Source organism: Uranotaenia lowii, chromosome 3 (genome assembly GCF_029784155.1).
Source record: "Uranotaenia lowii strain MFRU-FL chromosome 3, ASM2978415v1, whole genome shotgun sequence".
NCBI lineage: Eukaryota > Metazoa > Arthropoda > Insecta > Diptera > Culicidae > Uranotaenia > Uranotaenia lowii.
The window spans coordinates 15,031,378-15,053,089 of record NC_073693.1 but is presented as its reverse complement, the minus strand read 5'-3'; the positions used below and the strand labels follow the sequence as shown (position 1 = coordinate 15,053,089).

Sequence of the window (21,712 nt, the reverse complement as noted above, 5' to 3'; positions counted from 1 at the left end):
TGTTCTTCGTTTCCGGTTTGGATCATCATTGGTATAGAATCATCAAAAATCATATAAAAACCATAAATTCAGAATCAAATAATATATTTCTGGTTAAGAGTTCTGATACAAATTTCGTTTTTGGTTTAAAATTTAAACAATTTCTTATCTGGAATTTAAATCAAGGTGCTGAATTTGAGTTCAAAATGCAGAATTAAGACTTGGAACTAAAATCCGGGTTATGATCAAATTTAAGTTTTATATTAAATTTTAAAATATCAATAATTAAATTATATTAAGGATTCAAACTGAACGAGATCGTAGTTTCATAACTTTGATTCTTGATTCAAAATAAAAATTTTGAATTCAATCAAAGTCAGTTTAGAAACCTGGTGAAAATCACATATAAAAAATAAGATCTGGATTCATTTCAAATAATTTGTTTTTTTTGCATAATCTAGATTAAAATTTTGAAAACATTATTCACAGGATTGAAATTGTGAAAAAATAATAATTGATAATTTTATAACTTGTTTTTTATCATCAAGTAAAACTTAAGCTGGAATTTTCATTTCACTTTTTTTTTTACTTAAATTGCAAATTCTTCAAAATCAAACGTTCTATCTAAATCTTAAACTTTATTCGGTTTACAAGAGTTGAGAATAAACCTTATTTGAACAGTAAACCTTATTTTTGACTTTTATTTCTGAATATTTAATACATTTTCACCCATGCTTAAAATAGTTATGCTTCTGGTTCAAAAAAAATAGCTTCCTAATGTCAGTGAGTAAAAAAGATTTTTTTTTCTAAATAAAGCGTTCGAAATCCTTTTTTTTATGTTTCGATTATAGTCGTTTCCACATCATTGTTCAACTTTCGACTTTTTTCAACGTTGCAGTAGGCACACCAATAATTGAAAAACTATCTGGAACAACTGTGTTCGATGTTTACTCTTGGGCCCAAACTCACGGACATCACCACAGAAGGCAACTGATTTACCAACTCAACTATATCAAAAATCCCCATATCTCCTAGGACTTATTTATAAAATAAGTTACTTTGAATGCAAAACAACTTTTACTTGAATACTTTGAACTTAGTTCTTATACATTTTTTCCACTTGTGTGAACATTGTTCAAATAAAAATGTTATGGCAAAAAATTGTCATCAAAACCCCCCCCATGAGCCGGTTCTTCCTACGGCCCTGCACTGAATCATTAGTATTATTATGTTCTGATTACAGTAATAGTAACTATTCTAGTAATCGTTCTGAAATCTTCCTATTTCGAACTTACTTTTACATTTTTCATGTGTCTTCGCTTGAAATGATAAAAAAATATTATTAAAAGATACGGGTAATAATCCTTAAAATAAAACTCATTATGCATCTGAGTGTGGTGTGTCTTTGCTGTTAAAAACCAAACAAAAAAAAACACGAAGAAGAAACGAAAAAAAAATCTGTGTTTGAAGTGTGCGGAAATTCCCATTTTTCGTTTAAATCATCATTTTAAATGTAAGTTTCAATCCTATATTATACCATGAATTGATTTGAATTTTGTGGAAATTTCTTTTCCCAGGTCTAAACACACCTAAAATTCCAATGTTCATCGCTAGCTGGCGGAAAAGGTACCGTATCAAAATTTTCATGAAAAACATTTCCGTTTGTTCATTTGTTTTTCCGAATCTATCCATACAGCTCGTCCAGCAGATCCATCTCGAATGAGCACCGCAGCAGCAGCATGGTAGATAGAGGCGGTCAGGCGGAAGTGCTGCAGTGGAAACGGCCGGACGAAATTCTGCGGCTGCACGGTTCAATGAGAAACAGAAAGCATTGCACTTGCAGGCACGGCTTCAGTGGCCGTATAGTCGTCAACGGACCGAGGGATCAATGCTTCAGAACCGTGTGAGTCCGGATAGGATCAATTTGCCGAAAGTCAGAAACGGAAAACCGGTACAGGAAAGCCTGAAAAAGATGCTGCTGTGTGTTGATTCCCAGCAGCTGGAACTGAACTCGATATCATCGACAATGACCAACAGGATGCTGCTTTTATAAGGATTTTAGAATTGTTCCCTCGTCTGACAAAGCTTTTTGGGTCGATACCTTTTTACAACTTTAGGATGATGGTACCAGCGAGAGGTAACTTCGGGACATTTTCCAGATTCACTACACTTTATTTTGATTCTGTTAAAAAGATTAAAACTTATTTTATTCTACAGATTGTTAACGAATACCTTACTGTTCGGCGGTTCTGTACAAAATTTGGATCAAGTTTAGCTGATTGTTAACGGATGAGGACATGACTGCAGTCACATGGGTCTGGATTTGTTGGAGTTACTATACTGATGATTGGCGTTATGACGAAATGCAGGCGGTCTCGATCCAGAAAATATTGAATAACAAAAATTGTAGAAGCCATCTCAATATGAGCCATTTGAAGAAAGCGGTTCAGTACTATCGGTGTGGATGCAACAGCACATATGTTTTATGTTGGATTTGAAGGAATGGAAGCCGGACGCTTGTGGCTTTGGTATGCAAGCAATGGTTAATAATCGTTTTGGATAGGATGGGATGAAAAAGCTTGTAGGATTTATGTGCAAAACGGCTCTGGTTAACGGAGCTGGGGCTAGCAATGAATCGTTTGTCGGAATTTGTATGATTCGTTGGCTAATCTGTGACAATTGAGACGGAGAACTTCATTTGGCCGGTTTCTTGTTTGGCAATGTCGATGAGCAGGGTCGACTGGAAAATGATTTTTTGATGAAAAGTCAAATATCTTTAATTTTTTAAAGGTAAAAATTTAAAAAAAAACTTCATTAATAATTATATAATAATGTATTTTATTTTCTTGAACCATAGGATGGAATTTTCGTCTCTGCCGGCTGATATTCACACGGATTGCACTGAAAAACACGCTTACAACTATGACGATGATGATGCAACATCTGGTGATGATATTCGCTATGATGCAAGAAACCAATTCTTGAAAAATATGCTGCTTTTAAATGTAGTTGAATCTTTACAACGATTTTCAAACCGTCTTATGTTAGTTACCTGCACAGTTTTCATGTGTGATTGAATCAAGCAAGAGGTATTGTTAATTTTTTTTAACGAAGTCATTTTAAAAGACGAAAAATTGTACATATTGATTATTATACAACAATTTATTACATAGTGAGTCTAACAATTTATTTGAAAGACAAATTGAAATACATTTTATTTAATCTACGTGTAATTTATGTTGCAGTTTAATTAAGTAGTTCCCTTCTCCGTTATTAATTTTCAAGTGTTTTACCATAGAGGAATTAACTTGTACCATTTCAATAGAATCCTGCTCTGACATTATTTGGTTGACATTTGTATTGATGATAACTGTTTTTAAAGGGGAATACAAAATAAATTCATTTTCATTATCTGTCAAAATTGTCTTGATTTCTCCATAGACTAAATTAGTTCCTTCAGAGTAAGAGAAGTAGCAGTCATTGTGAATTTGTCTGTTTTTTTGTTCTTGAAAGGGTTTGTACAAATATTCATTGTGCTTCAATCGAACAACTTTCTTATACTGTTTTTCTTGTCGTGTGCTATCTTTTAAGTTAATATTTAAATCAGTAGTTTGATCGCTTATTTTGGTATTAAGGAAAAAAACTGTATTTAATCTGGAGCAAAACTCTGAGACTTGTTTATGCGGTACTTTGTTTTCCAGTCTATAGCGCGCTGATGCTAACGCACAACGATTTGCTATTTGCACGAGGGGTTCATTTGGTCCTTTAACATATTTTTTCAACATTCCATTCATATCTTCAAAAATAAAAAGAGAAAAAGCCCAAAGAGGATGATCTCGAGCACAATCAATTAAATGAGTTAACAAATGTACGTTATAGGTCATTTCATCGATGCCATATAAATTTTCAAAACGATGTACAAAAAGATTTAACTGCTTTGCGCAATGATCTAACGTTTTTTTAGAAATTTTGTTTTTCAATAGCTCTGCGATGGACATTGAAAGAAGTTCAAAATGATCAAAATATTGCACTGGAAGAAATGGTTTAAGACAGGCATAGCCGTAATACAAAAGCCAATTGAGCCATTCGTTAGCTTTCCAAGTATAACGATCCGAAATTTTTTTAGGCCTTCGCGATGATTCATAATATGGAGGGATTGAAACTAAAATATCATCAATTTTTTGTATACTACTCTTTATATAGGCTTTACTTGATGAAGTTTCAAACCATATTCTACAAAGTTGACGGCACACACCTAGTAATACGCAATGCATATAGTCAACTGGGCAGTCACGAATAAGATCGAATTCTGGTATCATTATTAACGGTGATATGCCCTTGACCCCAATAATTATATTCCCTGTTGCGTTAGTTATTGCCATGGTTTTCAACGTATCCCTCAAATCACGCTTGGGAACATTTTCCTTGTATCCATATCTTACTTGTCTTCCTCTTAGGTCACCCGGATGCAAGCAAAAACTGCAACCACAATAGCCATTGAATTGTTTGATGGCCTGAATCTTGTTCCGGGCTTTGGTATCCACACAACATAAAGTGATTTTGATTGAATCAATTTGATAGTTATCTATCTGTAATCCATTATTATGGAGTGATTTAAGTTTCTCGGAAAAAGGCTTTAAAAACACTTCAAGATTAGGTTCTCCTATTCCTATCCAAAGCCCTGCGATCAAAACATTTCTCCGTAAGAAACGCAAATTAGGTGGCAGTTCATTTACAGTTAACATTAATGGCCACAAGGACCGTTTTACGTTGCTGTTAAATATTTTGACTCCATCAGTATTAAGGGCTAATGTTATCGAATTAGAGAAATTTTTTAGATGAGAAATTCCGGCATTGATTTTGTCAATTATGTCTTTAGAGACGCTCGCTTGAAACTTGTATTTCTGTATCGAAGTCCAATTTCTTTTTAAAATATCGGTTAAGGTCGATATATAATCGAACATAACAAAGAAAAACGATGAATGGTATTTGCAATTTGGACAAGAAACATTCAAAACTCCAATATAAAGTCCACATTTGCCACAAACGTAGTGTCGAACGTAATTATTCCGCGTGAAATATTTACTGAATTGCGTGTACGTTTCTGGAAGCGCTTTCACGCCGACGATCAAATTCACCATCTTAATAATATCGGTGTGCCGCAGAAATATGTGCAGAAGCATTATCATGGTTTCTGCCTTACTGAGAGTGAGGCCAGCACATATTGGCTCTTGCATATCATCTTCCTGTAAGTAGAAAGCTATCAGCAAATTCGAAGTATGCTAAACGTTAGTTGTGTGTACCTTTCCCTCATCAAAATTAATATCTGTTTCGTTACATTCGTCGTCTTTGTCAGGACAATCCATTTGTTCTTCAAAAGAAGAGCCCTCACTGCTGATCTGCTCTTTGGACCCAGACCGTAAAGAGGGATGACTTTTTTCTTTTTTTGTCCTGAATTCTAGATCGATGGTATCCGCTTCTTCAGACGATGTGTCAGATGAATCCAATACCTGCTGAGAAGGAATATTTTAAACTTCATGTATCGAAAAATTTAACATTAGTTTACCGGTGAATGGAATGTTGCATAATTCGAGAAGGAACGTAGTTTCACTGGAGGTGGTGAAAGCAAATCGTCATCGGCATATTTTCTCGCGGACGGCCTGGTGGGATCCTTACTCACCGACGGCATGGTTGGATCATCACTGGTGGAAGGTATGGCGGCATCATTCCTCAGGAAAGCTTGTTTCTGCAGATGAGTAATAGTATAAGACAAGAATTCTTTTTTTAAATATTTAGAATACTTACCCTACGCATTCGTCTGGTACCGTAACGATTAGCATTTTCATGGAAAATGTAGCTTAATCGATGAGATTTACTCATTTTAAAACATCCTAACATAGGAGTAAAAAAGTTTTGTATTACTGCAAAATCCAAAGAAGGCTATTGAGGTGAGAAAGTCTTTAAGTGACATTTTGTCAACACTCAGATTAAGTTTTCCGGAAGTACTTACAATTGCAAAACTGTGTCAGTGTTCAAAGCCAATTCCTCCTGAGTGCACAATCGATGTGTGACATCTAGCTGTTTCAGAAGATGAAGGACCGGACGAAAACTTTGGTCAAAAAGCAGGGAAAAGCAATGCAGCGATGGTTTGAACTTCAAGTGTTTCTTGCACAACTATATTTTCAAATAGGAATAAAAAAGTTTTGTATAAAAAATCCGAAGAAGGTACTTAGGGTGAGGAAGTCTCCTAGAGACATTTTGTCAACACAAGATATAGATTTTCGGAAGTACTTACAATCACAGAGAATTACAATTGCAAAACTGTGCCAGCGTTCATAGTCTATTCCTCCTGAGAGCACAATCGATGTGTTCCGTATGACGTCTAGCTGTTTTGGAAGACTTCGGAAGAATCGAACGTTTGTGTACACCACTTAAAAAAGAATTTTAGAACCTTTGTTTTTCGAAAATATTAAACTACTGATATTTCAAACAAACCAAGACATTGTGAATTCGCTCCTTGCTTGTCTTTTAGTAGCCATTTAAGGATTTTCAAAACTCTTTTGCTGCAGAGCACAACTGCTATGATGGGTAATTTAATAACCCAGAAATATCGAGTATTTACCCAGTTTTGTTCTTTCTATGGCACAAACACGCGCCAAATGCATGGTTCAGTTGAAAATTATAAATTTTCAAGTTTTAAAAAACAAGATTTCAGTAAAACAAACTATTTTTGTATTTTAGTCCTTTTTTTGAGTTTTTAGAATCACCCATTTTTTAACTGAACTATGAAAGAAGAGTATATGGTTATTTTTCGATGGTAAAGGCTTTTTGTAAAATAGCGTGTTTTGAAAATTTTTACCGTCAATCATTAACGGAAATTCTGCAGCGATCGGCGTCATATTCAGATTCTGACTTTAAAATGCCACCTAAAATGCAGGAAAGAAATCTACTAAAAAGCGTAAGACCTGTTTTAAATTTTTGTTGAAATAGTATAAATATGTTTTTTTCTTTGTTTTTTTTCAGAAACAGCCCAAGCTTTGTCGGAAAAGCTTAACTCCGAAGCTCTGCAAAGCCAGATACAAAAATCTACTAAAAAGCGTAAGACATGTTTTAAATTTTAGTTTAAATAGTATAAATATGTTTTTTTCTTTGTTTTTTTTTTCAGAAACAGCTCAAGCTTTGTCCAAAGAATTATCAAAGGCAGCGGAAAAGCTTAACTCCGAAGCTCTGCAAAGCCAGGTATTATTTTTACTATATTTCAATTGCACAGTGGTGCAGAACATCAATCTAGCTGTACGAAATTAATAGCGCCTAGGAATGAAGAGATAGACATCTAATGTCTTCAGCAACATTGTTCAGTTTTACATGGAGCATATTCTAATATAAAAATTTTTGCCGAGGGGTCCACCGATAGCGAGATAAAAATGCTAACTTTTTTGTTTTTCATTTTAGGGCTTTGGTGTCTTCGACAAAGTTGTTTATCTGATCAAAATACATAAGTTTGTTGAATATGCCAAAGTCCTATCACATCACCCTCAGGAGTTATAGTCAAAGTAAAAAAATCTCATGAAAAAACAGTTTTTTGAACCTGACACGTTGTAGATTGGATAAAAAGGTTCGCTGTCTTTGAAACAAAGTTGTGACAAGCCACGATCTACAATTGTCTAATACATTAGGATGGGTTTAAAAGTTGCTGAAGCTCTACAGAAAGCATTTAGTGTATTTTAGTGGCAATTTTGGAAGGCTCCTCCATCGAAAAGTGCACATTTTCGCAACAACCCCTTTTTTGTGATTATTGTTGATGATAAGCGGAACCATTTCCATTTTAAATTAGCGGGGAAATCGGTAGAACCAGTAGAGATTTGAATGATTGAAAATACACTTTTTATATAACAACTGCCTATTTTACTAAGAGAAAAAACGTTGAAAACATTTAATTTATTAATAAAGTGTTGCAGTTTTCTTTTATAAATTTTGTTGTATTAAAAGACATTCAAATTCATTTTTTTCAAATAATTTAAATTTCAAAAACATTAATAGAACTAATCTGTGAAATTTGGTAGAGCACTAAATTAGTATTTGATATCATATAAATGAATAATAGAACCGGTTTTGCCAGTACAATATAACTGCTTCTACCAAATTTAACAGATTAGTTCCATTATTTTTTTTTCTTGCAGTTTGAATTATTTGAAAAATCGAATTAAAATGTATTTTAATAAATCAAAATATATAAAAGAAAATTGCAACACTTTATTAATAAATTAAATGTTTTCAACGTTTTTTCTATAAGCAAAATAGGTATTTTTTTTTATAAAAAGTGTATTTTCAATCATTCAAATCTCTACTAGTTCCACCGATTTCCCCGCTAATTTCAAATGGAAATGGTTCCGCTTATCATCAACAATAATCACAAAAAAGGGGTTGTTGCGAAAATGTGCACTTTTCGATGGAGGAGCCTTCCAAAATTGCCACTAAAATACACTAAATGCTTTCTGTAGAGCTTCAGCAACTTTTAAACCCATCATAATGTATTAGACAATTGTAGATCGTGGCTTGTCACAACTTTGTTTCAAAGACAGCGAACCTTTTTATCCAATCTACAACGTGTCAGGTTCAAAAAACTGTTTTTTCATGAGATTTTTTTTTTACTTTGACTGTAACTCCTGAGGGTGATGTGATAGGACTTTGGCATATTCAACAAACTTATGTATTTTGATCAGATAAACAACTTTGTCGAAGACACCAAAGCCCTAAAATGAAAAACAAAAAAGTTAGCATTTTTATCTCGCTATCGGTGGACCCCTCGGCAAAAATTTTTATATTAGAATATGCTCCATGTAAAACTGAACAATGTTGCTGAATGCATCAAATGTCTATCTCTTCATCCCTGGGCGCTATTAATTTCGTACAGCTAGATTGATGTTCTGCACCACTGTGAATTGATGGTATAGAAAATGCTTTTTTTTGTGCCGTACCGAATACAATCAGCACTTCGCAGTCGTTTGGTTTTATATTTCTGAAAGATCTTATTTCCGGTATAAGAATTCCAATATATGTACATAAAAAGGATGGGTTGTTAACCCAATTGAAAATCCGTACCGAAACTCGTATGAACTTGGAATTTTCAAACAATTTCAACTAGAAATATTTATTTCAGTGCACTGAAATCAAATTCTTAATATGTACATAAGTAATGTTTTTCCTTTTAATGCTATAATCAACCAGAATGGCCACTCAGAGACTCTATTGGAGTTCCGGAACAACCGTTGAAGAAAACTATTCAAAACAAATCTTTGAGATTGACACATATTTTATCGATTTACAGTTCAAGTTGGCCAATTCACTCGAAAGCGATGGTTTTTGTTCGGTTTTTTTGAAATGTTTTTTAAACAATTTCGTTTCTTCACGCGCACACAACAATCGTTTAAAAATAGAATCCAGTGCAATCATAAAAACATTATTGTCAAAATCATATTTAATTTATATTCAATTATTTTGAAGTTTTTTCTTCCATACGAGAACTCATATAGAATAAATGTTCGCCAGGAATATTCCGGATGTTGATTGAAAACATAGAATAAGATAATTATAAAATTAAAAAATCGTGAAATAAAAAACTGAAATGTACATTGTATAGGTATCATTTTTTTTTAATTCATTTATGTTTCCATACTAAACATACTTACGCAAGCCTGATAATAATTTTCAATGATTGAATAAATTTGACTATAATAAGCTTTCACTGGATGAATTGGAGTTCAAAATGAGTTCTAATGACCTCGACATTTTTCAGCTTCACGAGATTCTGGAAAACCAAGGAGATCAAATGAGCAGCGCTGGAGTGTCGTTTGTTTCTGTAGAGCCGATGAACGTTGTTGATTCTTTGCCGGAGAAAAATTTGCACGACCCATTGTCATCGGACGAAGACTCCTTCATTTGGGTGATAGCAGACGAAAAAACTATCAATGACAGTCACTGTTCTGAGATTTCATGTCAGGAGGAACCTGAGGAAGAAATCGAAGAACTGATGACACAATCATTAATGGCGGAATCGAATGAATCAGTACAAAACAAGGTACCCGAAAACGAAAGTCTGAAAGACGATCCGAAATCGGCCGAAGCGTCTTCGGACTACGCTGCTTTGTTAGACCGGTGCAAAGGGCTAGAGTCAACAATATGTCGGCTGAAGGAAAAAAACAAAAAATTAATGGCTGCCTGCAAAAAACTTGAAACGGAAAAGATTTGCTCGGATAACCATGCTTTGCGATTATCGAAGGAATTGATGAGTCTGAAAGATCATCAAAAAGTCCCACAGACCTGCTTTACGCAGCACGAGGAAATACCAATAACAGTGAGCCAATTGGTGGAATACAACGAATGGGCCAGTTCAGACAGCATGTTTGCTGGAACACTGGCCCTTCATCTTATTGGAGCTGAAAAACTTAAAACGTTAAGCGTTACTGGGGCAGCTTCTCATAGATATGTAAAGCATAAGAATCCTGATGGCTCCCTGGTTCATCCGGCTTCTGAAAAGATGGATCCCCTCATACTTAACTTTATTTGTGGTAAATATAATCTCAAATTTGTTTTATTTCTGTTTATTTTTGTTACGTATTTTGAACTGTAATTAAAATTTGTGTTTTTTTTTCTTTTTTATTTACAGAGAAAGCATTGAGCGTGTCGCGATGCGTGTGGGACCGGAAAATATTGCAAAAGTGTGAAATTTGGCTAATGAGAAACGAATTCACCGTTACCTAGCCGAAAAGATTTCGAATCTGCGAAAATCAGGACGTAATTCCAAAAACAAAATTTCCATCGTAAATGAAAATGTGGCGTGAATATCTTTTTTGCCTTTCTAACAGAAAGGTTTGGTTATCGGTCGATTTGAGAGATCATTAATTATGGGTCTTAGACATACCTTTATAGGTACCTATCGACTCAGCTCGACGAGTTCTGTTGATGTCCGTGGATTTGTATGTGCCATTTTAAAAATGTCAAGAACGTTTTTGCGAAACTGGGCTGCACAATTAAAATGATTTTAGTCTCAAAAGAATGCATTTTTTTTTCTACACAACCCTTTCAAAAACGGGAAAAAAACAAAATAGTTGAAACCGTTTTCTTTACCAAATACATATCATACTTATTATGGCATAAAAAAAAGTTGCTAGTGGCGCCTCGAAGCAGCAGCACCAGCAATCATTTATAAATTGGAGATAATCAAAATAAAACAATAATATTTTTATTAACTCGAGAATTGAACCAAAACCCTTCAGATCCAAAGTTGCAAGCGCTATCCAATAAACCATCGGCACGCTTGATAGAAAGCGGCTCAAACTCAAATAGGTAAAAGGCATTACTAAGACGCACCGTGGTCTGGGCAGTTTCTCAGTCTGCTGGGGCAAATACGGCAACAGTGTTTATATCTTACACTTCTTGCTTTTCAATGCAGCAAATGGCGGATGGGCGTTTCCTTCAGAGTCCGCCATGCCTATAGACATTATAATTTCATTTATGAAATTATAGTGTCTAAAGCCATGCCGGGTGTCAACAAAATGCAGAGCCGTACAGGAAACTGCGTTGGGGGGGAATTTATATGAAGATCTTATGACCCTCGTTTTTTTTACTCGTGTTGAAGAATGAATTTATGTTTTTTTTTTCATTTCTACATACTCATACATAATTTAGATTCAATTTCAGATGCAGAATTCAGATTCAGTTTTCAAATTCAGGATACAGGTTTAGGAATCAGAATTCAGGATTCAAAATTCAGAATTCAAAATTCAGATTCAGAACTCATATTCAGATTCAGAATTTAGATTCAGAATTCAGATTCAGAATTCAGATTAAGAATTCAGATTCAGAATTCAGATTCAGAATTCAGATTCAGAATTCAGATTCAGAATTCAGATTCAGAATTCAGATTCAGAATTCAGATTCAGAATTCAGATTCAGAATTCAGATTCAGAATTCAGATTCAGAATTCAGATTCAGAATTCAGATTCAGAATTCAGATTCAGAATTCAGATTCAGAATTCAGATTCAGAATTCAGATTCAGAATTCAGATTCAGAATTCAGATTCAGAATTCAGATTCAGAATTCAGATTCAGAATTCAGATTCAGAATTCAGATTCAGAATTCAGATTCAGAATTCAGATTCAGAATTCAGATTCAGAATTCAGATTCAGAATTCAGAATCAGAATTCAGAATCAGAATTCAGATTCAGAATTCAGATTCAGAATTCAGATTCAGAATTCAGATTCAGAATTCAGAATCAGAATTCAGATTCAGAATTCAGATTCAGAATTCAGATTCAGAATTCAGATTCAGAATTTTTGTAAATTTATTTTCGGCATATCGGTGAAAAATTTAGATTCATGGAGAAAGAATATCAGAATTAAAAATTGATGAAGCTGGATGTTGCGAGGTAAAGTATGGTGTACGTTAATAAATTTTCCTTGCAAAAATGTTCTTTCGCTCTTTTCATCATCCGTAAAATTTCTCCTCACTTTATCAATTTTCAATTCTGGAATTGTTTCTCCAAGAATACCAATTTGCACAGTTTTTGATAAATTTGCGATGACTTAAAGATCATTACGCATGAAAACACGATTTTGTTTTGTGAAAACTTTTTTTCACAATTTTTCTGAAATTAAGTTTGCTGCATACTTTTAGGGGTAAAACCATACTATTAAAAGTTGTAAAATCCGAAATCATAAAAAAAAATTTGGATGAAAGAAATTTCAATGTTGAAAACCGTGTGATGCAAAACAATCAAAATGAGATTTACAAGATTAAGAATTCAGATTCAGAATTCAGATTCAGAATTCAGAATTCAGATTCAGAATTCAGATTCAGAATTCAGATTCAGAATTCAGATTCAGAATTCAGATTCAGAATTCAGATTCAGAATTCAGATTCAGAATTCAGATTCAGAATTCAGATTCAGAATTCAGATTCAGAATTCAGATTCAGAATTCAGATTCAGAATTCAGATTCAGAATTCAGATCCAGAATTCAGATTCAGAATTCAGATTCAGAATTCAGATTCAGAATTCCGATTCAGAATTCAGATTCAGAATTCAGATTCAGAATTCAGATTCAGAATTCAGATTCAGAATTCAGATTCAGAATTCAGATTCAGAATTCAGATTCAGAATTCAGATTCAGAATTCAGATTCAGAATTTAGATTCAGAATTCAGATTCAGAATTCAGATTCAGAATTCAGATTCAGAATTCAGATTCAGAATTCAGATTCAGAATTCAGATTCAGAATTCAGATTCAGAATTCAGAATTCAGATTCAGAATTCAGATTCAGAATTCAGATTCAGAACTCAGATTCAGAATTCAGATTCAGAATTCAGATTCAGAATTCAGATTCAGAATTCAGATTCAGAATACAGATTTAGAATTCAAATTCAGAGTTCAGATTCATAATTCAGATTGAGAATTCAGATTTAGAATTCTGATTAAGAATTTGGATTAAAGATCAACCTGGAATTTGAAATTGGAACTTATATTCAAATATTAGACTAAGTGTTGTAACTCAAAATTCAAACTTTAGAATCAGAATAAGATTTCAGATTTAGTTCACAGAATGAGATTAATCATTTAATAGTCATATTACTTTCCCCTCCTTTTGTGGGAATTTTTCCTCTATGCATGGTTGAGCTCTAAAAAAGGTATCATGCTAGGGCACGCGTCACGGCTATCCATCAATATTGTAGTTGGTTTTACTTATTCAGTAAAAAAAAGCATAAAAAAACAGTAAGATTCGAACCGTGACCAGCAACGTGAAAGTTCTGGTTGCTACCACGGCACCATTTCAGCGTGTTATAAATCTTGGAAATTCTACTGTTTAAATACCATTCTTTCCATACATAAAATGAGCTCCTTACATACCAGTTCGCTTTTCCCCAAAAAAACGTATCAGGCATCATTTTTTTATATTGAGATTGGAATTTTTCGTGTTTGAATATCTGAAATCATACTTATATGATTCAGAGGGAAGGAATCTATCATGTATATTCTATATTATTTTATATATTTCCAAATATAATTTAAACTCTGTTAGAAAGGCTCCAATCCACTGTTAAGTGTATTAAATCGGGTTTTTATATATATTTTTGTTTATTTTCGGCCGAAATATGAAATTTCTTTTTTTTTTTTTCTAACAAATATTTGTTGAAAAGGTAAATAAAATCACCAATAATCGAAACGCCTGTATTTATTTTTGGATATCACAAAATATATTATAATATTATCTTTAAACAACCATTCAACTAATCTTCCATTTGGATTAATTTGTAATCGAATTATCTTTATTCGACGAAACAGCGTATCGTCGTTTTTTTTTAAAATAACGATACATTAAAGATAACGTGTATGATTAAGGTTGCCAGAATTTTTTTCACTACCATCCGGGCCTAGCAATTCCGGGCATTCTTTCAAAAAAACCTGGCAAAATCCGGGCATGGATTTCAATTTTTCAAATCCAAAAACCAGGCAAAAACCGGGCAAAATTTAGGTGTTATTATATATAAAAGCAAAGAAAAATGCAAAAAAAATCGAAATTAATATTTTATTAATGTAATTGCAGACGTCCAACAACTTTTTGGAACACTTTAATATTTAAAGGTTTATAAAAGTAAATCAGCGAAATTATTTGATACAACCGTTGAAAATTTCCATACCGATAATCGGTTTTGCTGAAACGTACTCAAAAACTTTGATTTTTTTTTGGTTTCTTTGTGAAAATTGTGAAAAAAACCGGGCAATATCCGGACTTTTTTCACGATATCCGGGCAACCGGGCCGGACCGGACTTTCTCGAAATTTTGCATCAAATATCCGGGCAAACCCGGATAAAACCGGGCAATCTGGCAAGCTTATGTATGATACCAGTTGATTTATGATGAAAAAATCACACAGAAAAAAGCAAAAAAATGAATCGTTTATTTACTTAACAACCCGTTCCCTGTATCGTTATTTGTGTCTAAACGATTCCATTTGATGAAAAAACGATTAGCATAATCGTTCCTCAATAATCCAAAAACTATTAAGGGAATCTTTTGGGTGTCTTGGGAAGAAGATAATGGGGATCGTTCTTGTAAGATTCTGCTCTATGCGGGGTATCTTGATAGAAGATTAATCGCATTGATTTAATTCTCTATCTGTTTCATCAATTGATGTGAAATTTTCCGTTCAATTTTCGGTGTCCTGAGTCCTGACTCCTGTTTTTTTTCTGGCATCGATACGCGCAAGTAAAGGATAAAGTTGATGCATACACCTAGGGGTAAAGACAATCTTATTTCAACATTCTATGAATATTGATATCCATTATCAATTATCTTAAAAATATTTTTGAAACCTCATAAATTAAACGCTTTCGAACCGTATAGTGATGGAATAAATATCTTTTTCGTTTGTGGTCAAACAAAAATTGAGAAATTTAGCGTTGTTGGCGCAACTAAAAATTTGCAAAACTTTGTTTTCCGACAGATCGCTAAAAATTTAGCGACAAAATCAACCCGCTAACATAAAGTTAGCAAAGTTATTAGCGATAAGTGGATTAGCGTTTTAATGCAAGTCACTGCCGATTCCTACCAAACACCTTTTTTGGCATTCGACTCACACCGCGTATGCCGTGTGTGTCACATGAGGGTTATCCACAGAGAGGCGCCGTGTCGCCGTTTGGGGTTGTTAAATTGCTTACCTCCATTGATTGCAGCAGGCAAAACTTCCCTCGCGTAAAATACCATCATTCGGATGCAATCGCGGAACACGGCGCGCAATCGACGACAACGTGGAATTCCATCGCGCGCGCCAAAAAAAAAACGCCATCCTCGGTTTGTTTATACCTACTAGAAAAAAATACGCGAGGAATGAAGCAAATGAACTCTTGCGGATGAACACAGCCTTTCGGTGGATGAACGCTCTGTTCTGATTTTAGTTGGAGTCGAACGTGAAAAGTCATGTTTGGAAGTGTTCGGGTTTGCTTCGGGTCCGTTTGTTTGGTTAAGTAACTGGAAATGAGGGGCCGGAACGAACGAGGGGCTTGACATGCGCTTTTGGCGTTCGTTTTTATAGGTTTATCTGTCGGTCGACGATGGGTAAAGGGTTCATTCGTTCGGAAACAGTCAACGCGAAAACAGCTCCTGTGCTTGCGGTACTCCTCATTTGAGTTAAGAGTAGAACAATTACTGTTGGGGGTGTGTAATTTCACAACGTCAGTCAATCGTTTCGTGTAAAAGACACAAGCAAGTGAATCGAGGTCAAGTGAAAAGCAAACAACTAAAGGGAAATCAGTTCCTGAAATAAATAAACTCCTCAGCGGGTTTCAACCTGGCTAATTACGGATACAAGACCTTTTACAGTCTATCAAATATGGTGATTTCACAAGCGCATATCCCATCCTCCAAAATGTCGAAGGCCGGCTTTGAAACGGTCGGAATCGGTTCGAACATTCGATCGACCCTAATCGCTGCCGCGGCAGAAAGGCGAACCGTGATCGGAATGACCAATGCCATACGCAGCCTGCGTGACGCGCCCCAGAACTACATTTTCTGCTTTATCGCGTCCTCCAAACAACCGGACAGCGGTGCCCACATGCAGCAGGTGCTGCTGGAAGCTTTCTGCTTCGAGAACGATATCTACATTATCAAAGTGAGTAGTTAGTCATCACCTCAAATAAGTGTTTTATCTTTAGATTTCTGAGATAAAAGTCACATGACAGAACCCTACACAATACTAATTGGAATTATATCTTAATCTCTTTTCCATCAACAGGTTGACAGTGCCACCAAATTGAGTCGGCTTCTGGGATCATCCACTAATATCCAACCAGCTTCCTGTGTTCTGGTCCAAAAATCTCGCGTCGGAATCGGCGTTTCCGAAAACAGTAACAATACATTTTCGCGGAGCGAAAATTTACTCATCGACCACTGCGAATTTTACTGGGACGAGCCAAACAAGCCGGTCATCAAGCTACCGGAAAAATGAATCAAACGCTCCCAGATCCCCAACGAGCTGGGGCATCGATATCTCGATATGTATACAGTCACTTAATCGAATAGAACAAATAAGTGCCGATAGGGAGTTCCCCGCCGAATGCGGTTCGAACTTGTTGTACTTTGACAAGGCAGACAGATAATAGCTACAGATACTACTTAGTTCAGTGTTTCAAGTTGAACTTAAACAGAGACCAGAGTGATGGGACCCGATAAATCACAAGTAAATTATCGATCCAATCTGGAGTCTAGCGGGGCTAAGTTGGATAAAAATGTTAAGTGCTATTGAAGGTTCTGGACGAAAATGAATCGTTTCCTAGTGTAGGCACCTGAGCGGTGCGAAAACTTATGTTGTTAAAGATAATGCTTTAGGTTATCTTTAAATTGGTTAACGATTCTGTAAAAATTACTTCGTCATTTCTGGCTATTTCGGTATTAGTATCATTTACCCTCTATAAAATTGTACTACCTAGTGTTTAAAGCTTATTACTTAACCGTTAACACTGTATGATTATGGTAGCCATAATAAACACGGATCGAATGATAACCGCAATTCCGACACTTTTGTTTGTTATTATATCACAACTCATCCCACAGGAACGACACTTACCTGGAAACGTTAAGAAGCAATCGGATCCATTATCGGATGAAAATGAAAGACTGTAATCGAACGAATTCCTCGACGAGCCTAATTATTACAGCGGAATCGGACACAGTGTCAGGTCACTTTAATTATTTATCCGGCATCCGGTGCAGCAGCGCAACACTTGTTGTCATCAAAAGTTGAACTTTGGAACTGGGGTGCCAGTTTTTTGCCCTAGACTGTCTGAAAGCTATAATTTTCAACAGGTTGTTTTAAGGAGCAGTGTTTAACAATGATTTCAGTCTGGCAGGAATCTCTGGAATCAACTTATAGACAAAGTAAATAATAACACGATCAGGTGGATATAATCATCAGTTGTCGAAATCAATAGCGAAGTGAAAAAATTTCTCATAAATTTGTTTCAATACACCAAATTACTACAGAAAGTTGATTTACATGCTTCTAAAAATGAAGGTTTTTATAATGTTTGATTTTTTATCGCAACCTAGAAATTTTTTTTTTTTTTTTGTACATTTATTTAACGAGGGTATGTAACATAAGTTTTCACCCTTCTTAAAACTAAACCTAGAAAATAAAAATAATTTTGAGAGCCAAAATATACAGAATTGGGGATGAATAAACAAATTGGTTTAAAATCCCAAAAAAAAAATTCAGAAATTCACATTCTTCAAAATCGACACATTTGACAACAGTTGACTAATCTGTTATACTGTTATACGGTTTGAGTCTTGGTTGTGTTCATGTATAACAATATCAAACACTGAAAAAAGAGAGTTCAAATTGAAAGAGTGAATGAATTTAAATGAACACTGTCGTTCTTCTATTTTCTTCTATTTTCATGTTCTTCAAAAATTAATGACGCGCCATTCAATGTGAAGCTGAAATGTAATATGAAAGAAGATTTGCTATTTTTCTCAAGGATTTTTTTTTTGACATAGTATGAAGTGGAACATGTCCTATTATGCCCCATCTATGCGTATCGCAAATTTGACATATGTACATTTCGAGTGAAAAACGAGTGGACTCGTTGCAGAAAAGTGTTTTCTACAAATGCCAAAAATTTTTCATTTTTTTTTTCATTTAGTTGTTTCAAAAGTTCAACTTTTTTTTAAATAACCAAAAGCCACAGAAATGAACTGTGTTTTGATGGCTGATTTTATGCTTGATTATTTGACCAAATATTGAATGAATAAAAAAAATTAAAAACAATTTTTTTGATTACTACATTATATGATTATTAATTAGTTAGTACTTTTACGTTAATTGTCTTCGTCTCAAATTGTTACTTTGAAAATACCTCCTAAAATCTTCAAAACAAGGTTGCGAAATCTCATGAGATTGAGATTTTTTTGAGTGAGATTTTCCCTTTTTGAATCTCAGTGTGATGCTTGGTAATCTCATCGTGAGTATCACAAACGGTTCTTGTCTTGAATGTCAACGCTTTCTCAGACTGAGAATCATGAGAAGAAAAACTACTTTTTGGAAGGCAGAGATGCCATGGAATAATATTTGTGCAAGCTCTTGAACAATGAAACAAGTTTTATAGTTCAGAAAAAGCTGAACATACCACCACTTTTTAAAAACTGTCAGTTATACTTGATGAATGTTAAAGGCCAGTTATACTTTTTTAAAACATTTTTATAGAGAACATACTATTAAAAGCTCAGTACAATCAGGTTGATGATAAGAAATTGTTTTTTATTTATATCTTAAGCAAAGTTGCGAAATCTCGTTCAATTAATATTTTATCGAGTGAGGTTCTTCCTTTTTGAATCTCAGAGTGAAATGTTAACGTAGATTGTGAATGAAAGTTTTGATTTTAAAACATCTTTCTGAAGAATGTATTATCATGACTTGTAAGAATCTGATTATAATATTTATGTCTTAGTTTAATGAAAGTTTTACAGAATGAGCAAAACGTTTTTATGACCAAATATGTTGATGAGTCTCGCTCGTATTCAGAGGATTTAAGACATGCAAATTATGAAATTGTATTTCCTACAGTAATGTACTTTTAAATCTCTTAAAAACGTTGATGCAAAGTTTTGCAATCATGGAAAAGAACCGCAAACATTGAAATGCCCAAGCTCAAAATTCTTTTAAAAAAACCCCCAATGGCTTAATGTGCTTGCCAGAAAAAAACATCTCAAATCTTCTGGACATTACAAGAAACAATAAAAAAATATAGCAAAATCTGAATAGCTAAATATTTGATTATTATAAATATTAACACAAAAAGTACCGCAAAGACAACTGAGCTGGGAAATACTAAAATTGAGAATTAAAATTATAAGGATTCACCTGGCCTAATTTTACAAATTTAGTATCTTTAAATTACCGAAAGTTTTTTTTGTCAATTTTGCAGAAAGAAGTTTTATGATTTTATTTATAGCATTCGAGCTATGCTTTGCTTTTACTTGTAGCGGCAACCTTAAAAACGAAGTTGAAATTGATAGGTAGCTATGTAGAGTTTTAATATAAATGAAGAAAATAGTTTCTTAATCTTCCAACAAATTAAATTTTAAAATATAAAAATTAAAAAAAGATTGTTACCAACGAAAAACCATTCCAATTAAAACGCGTGGCATCCCAGCTTATGCAACCGGCTGGAATCGACCACATTTGAAAAGAATTTATGAACCATATAAAAAGTAATAAAGAAATATCAAAATTTTCCCTTTCAAATGAAAGCGGCGGTTTGTAGCTTCTATCCTAACGGTTGATCTTTTTTATTTCAATTTAAAAAAGACATTTTAATGATTTTTATGCATTTTAACGATTTTCTTTTTAAAGAGAAGCAAAGCCGGTTTTATTTGCACCGGCTCACAGATCTTTTTCAAATATCATCTCGACTCGCGTGATGTTTGAAATTCCCTGTGGGAAATTTCTGAAGTTGAAAACATGATCGTTGCACCAAAAAGTAGGATATGATTCATACCAGCCTATCTAATGTCCGATAGGTTCACTTATTCTATTAAGAACATTTCCAGAAGATTTATAGAATTCTAAATAGAAAAAAGAATATGACTGAAATAATAATGTGCCATTGAATATTAAGATTGATCAAATATTATTGTACTACCATTTGGAGTAATTGTAAAATCGCTTCTTTTGTTAAGCGGCCTTACTTCTAATTTTTTGATTATTATCTTATGAGCTTTTAGACACATGCATCAGAAATGAATTGTTCTTTAATTATCATAGCTGGTTTTTTTTTAACGATTTTGGAGTACGTTTAAAAATGCCATTTAAAAGAAATTCGTGAAATCCTTGGAAAAAACACTGTTTAATTTTATTAAAATGGCTAGTTTAGACTGTTAATTGATCATTCACAGCCTAGTACATCATTTTGAAGTGGTTTTTGTGAAATCGGGAATGTTAAGATTGGTTTCGTAAATTGGTTTTCTCTACGGTTGTTCCGGATCTTTAACAGTCTCTAAGTGACTATTACTGTCAAAAATTCGGCAGAAAATTTCACTACCAATGAGTAGTTTGGAACAGAGAAGGGATGTCAAGGACCAAGGACGTTTAAAAAAAGATCGTTTGAAAAGAGATTTAAATAAAAGTTGAAACAAAGGACAGCTTATCACTGACATCACGGCTTCTATTTTTTCATTTAGTTGATATAAAAAAGTAGGTTTTAATTCTGAATGTATAGATGCATATTTGTTAGAATACATGATCTTTATTAATATTTACAAATTAAGATATCCTTCAGCCGTACAAAACATGCTCTGAAGAAGGGACCGCATGAAATTTGATGACTGTGATCATGTTACAGTTCAACATATGTTTTTTTTTGTATGTCAATAGCCGAGAAAATACAAAAAAAAAAAAAACCTAAAAAAATCTGAGTTTTGACCTTTTTTTGTAAAAATTTCAGCCTTTGAGAGTTAAAACAAATATCGATTTTTCTATTAATGTATTCTATGCTTAGCTAACTAAGCATATTTTACTGATTTCAAATAGCCAGAAAATCGATTAGAAATGTTGTTTTTAATCCCATATTATGTTGTTGCTTTTAATTTTGAAAACCAACAAAACGTCAACGACTGAATTTTATATTTTTTTATTAAAGTCGTCTTGACTATGAAATTATGTTAAAAATTGTTCAGTA

General features: G+C 33.8%; 3 protein-coding genes and 1 long non-coding RNA gene across 4 annotated transcripts in view; 2 read left to right on the top strand and 2 right to left on the bottom strand.

Moving 5' to 3' along the window:
- Nucleotides 1–17,768, bottom strand: part of LOC129750601 (electron transfer flavoprotein beta subunit lysine methyltransferase-like) — a 324,916-nt gene extending 307,148 nt beyond the window's left edge. Inside the window, exon 1 of the mRNA XM_055745567.1 lies at nucleotides 17,602–17,768. The gene's annotated coding sequence lies outside the window, so the exon portion shown is untranslated. The remainder of the gene's footprint in view (nucleotides 1–17,601) is intronic.
- On the top strand, nucleotides 1,557–3,024 carry LOC129750606 (uncharacterized). Its single transcript, XR_008738429.1, has 4 exons — nucleotides 1,557–1,605; nucleotides 1,676–2,116; nucleotides 2,197–2,769; nucleotides 2,837–3,024. It is a non-coding gene; the product is annotated as an uncharacterized LOC129750606 (long non-coding RNA).
- Nucleotides 3,298–6,450, bottom strand: LOC129751991 (uncharacterized). The gene is made up of 7 exons (XM_055747784.1): nucleotides 6,275–6,450; nucleotides 5,990–6,153; nucleotides 5,785–5,870; nucleotides 5,546–5,725; nucleotides 5,283–5,489; nucleotides 4,207–5,225; nucleotides 3,298–3,349 (listed from the first exon to the last, which is right to left on the bottom strand). Exons 3-7 carry the CDS (start codon nucleotides 5,857–5,859, stop codon nucleotides 3,298–3,300), a joined length of 1,533 nt encoding a protein of 510 aa, XP_055603759.1. The 5' UTR covers nucleotides 5,860–5,870; nucleotides 5,990–6,153; nucleotides 6,275–6,450.
- LOC129750604 (growth arrest and DNA damage-inducible protein GADD45 alpha-like) lies at nucleotides 16,095–17,518 on the top strand. Its single transcript, XM_055745570.1, has 2 exons — nucleotides 16,095–16,647; nucleotides 16,771–17,518. Exons 1-2 carry the CDS (start codon nucleotides 16,369–16,371, stop codon nucleotides 16,981–16,983), a joined length of 492 nt encoding a protein of 163 aa, XP_055601545.1. The 5' UTR covers nucleotides 16,095–16,368; the 3' UTR covers nucleotides 16,984–17,518.
- Nucleotides 17,769–21,712: the final 3,944 nt, after the last annotated feature.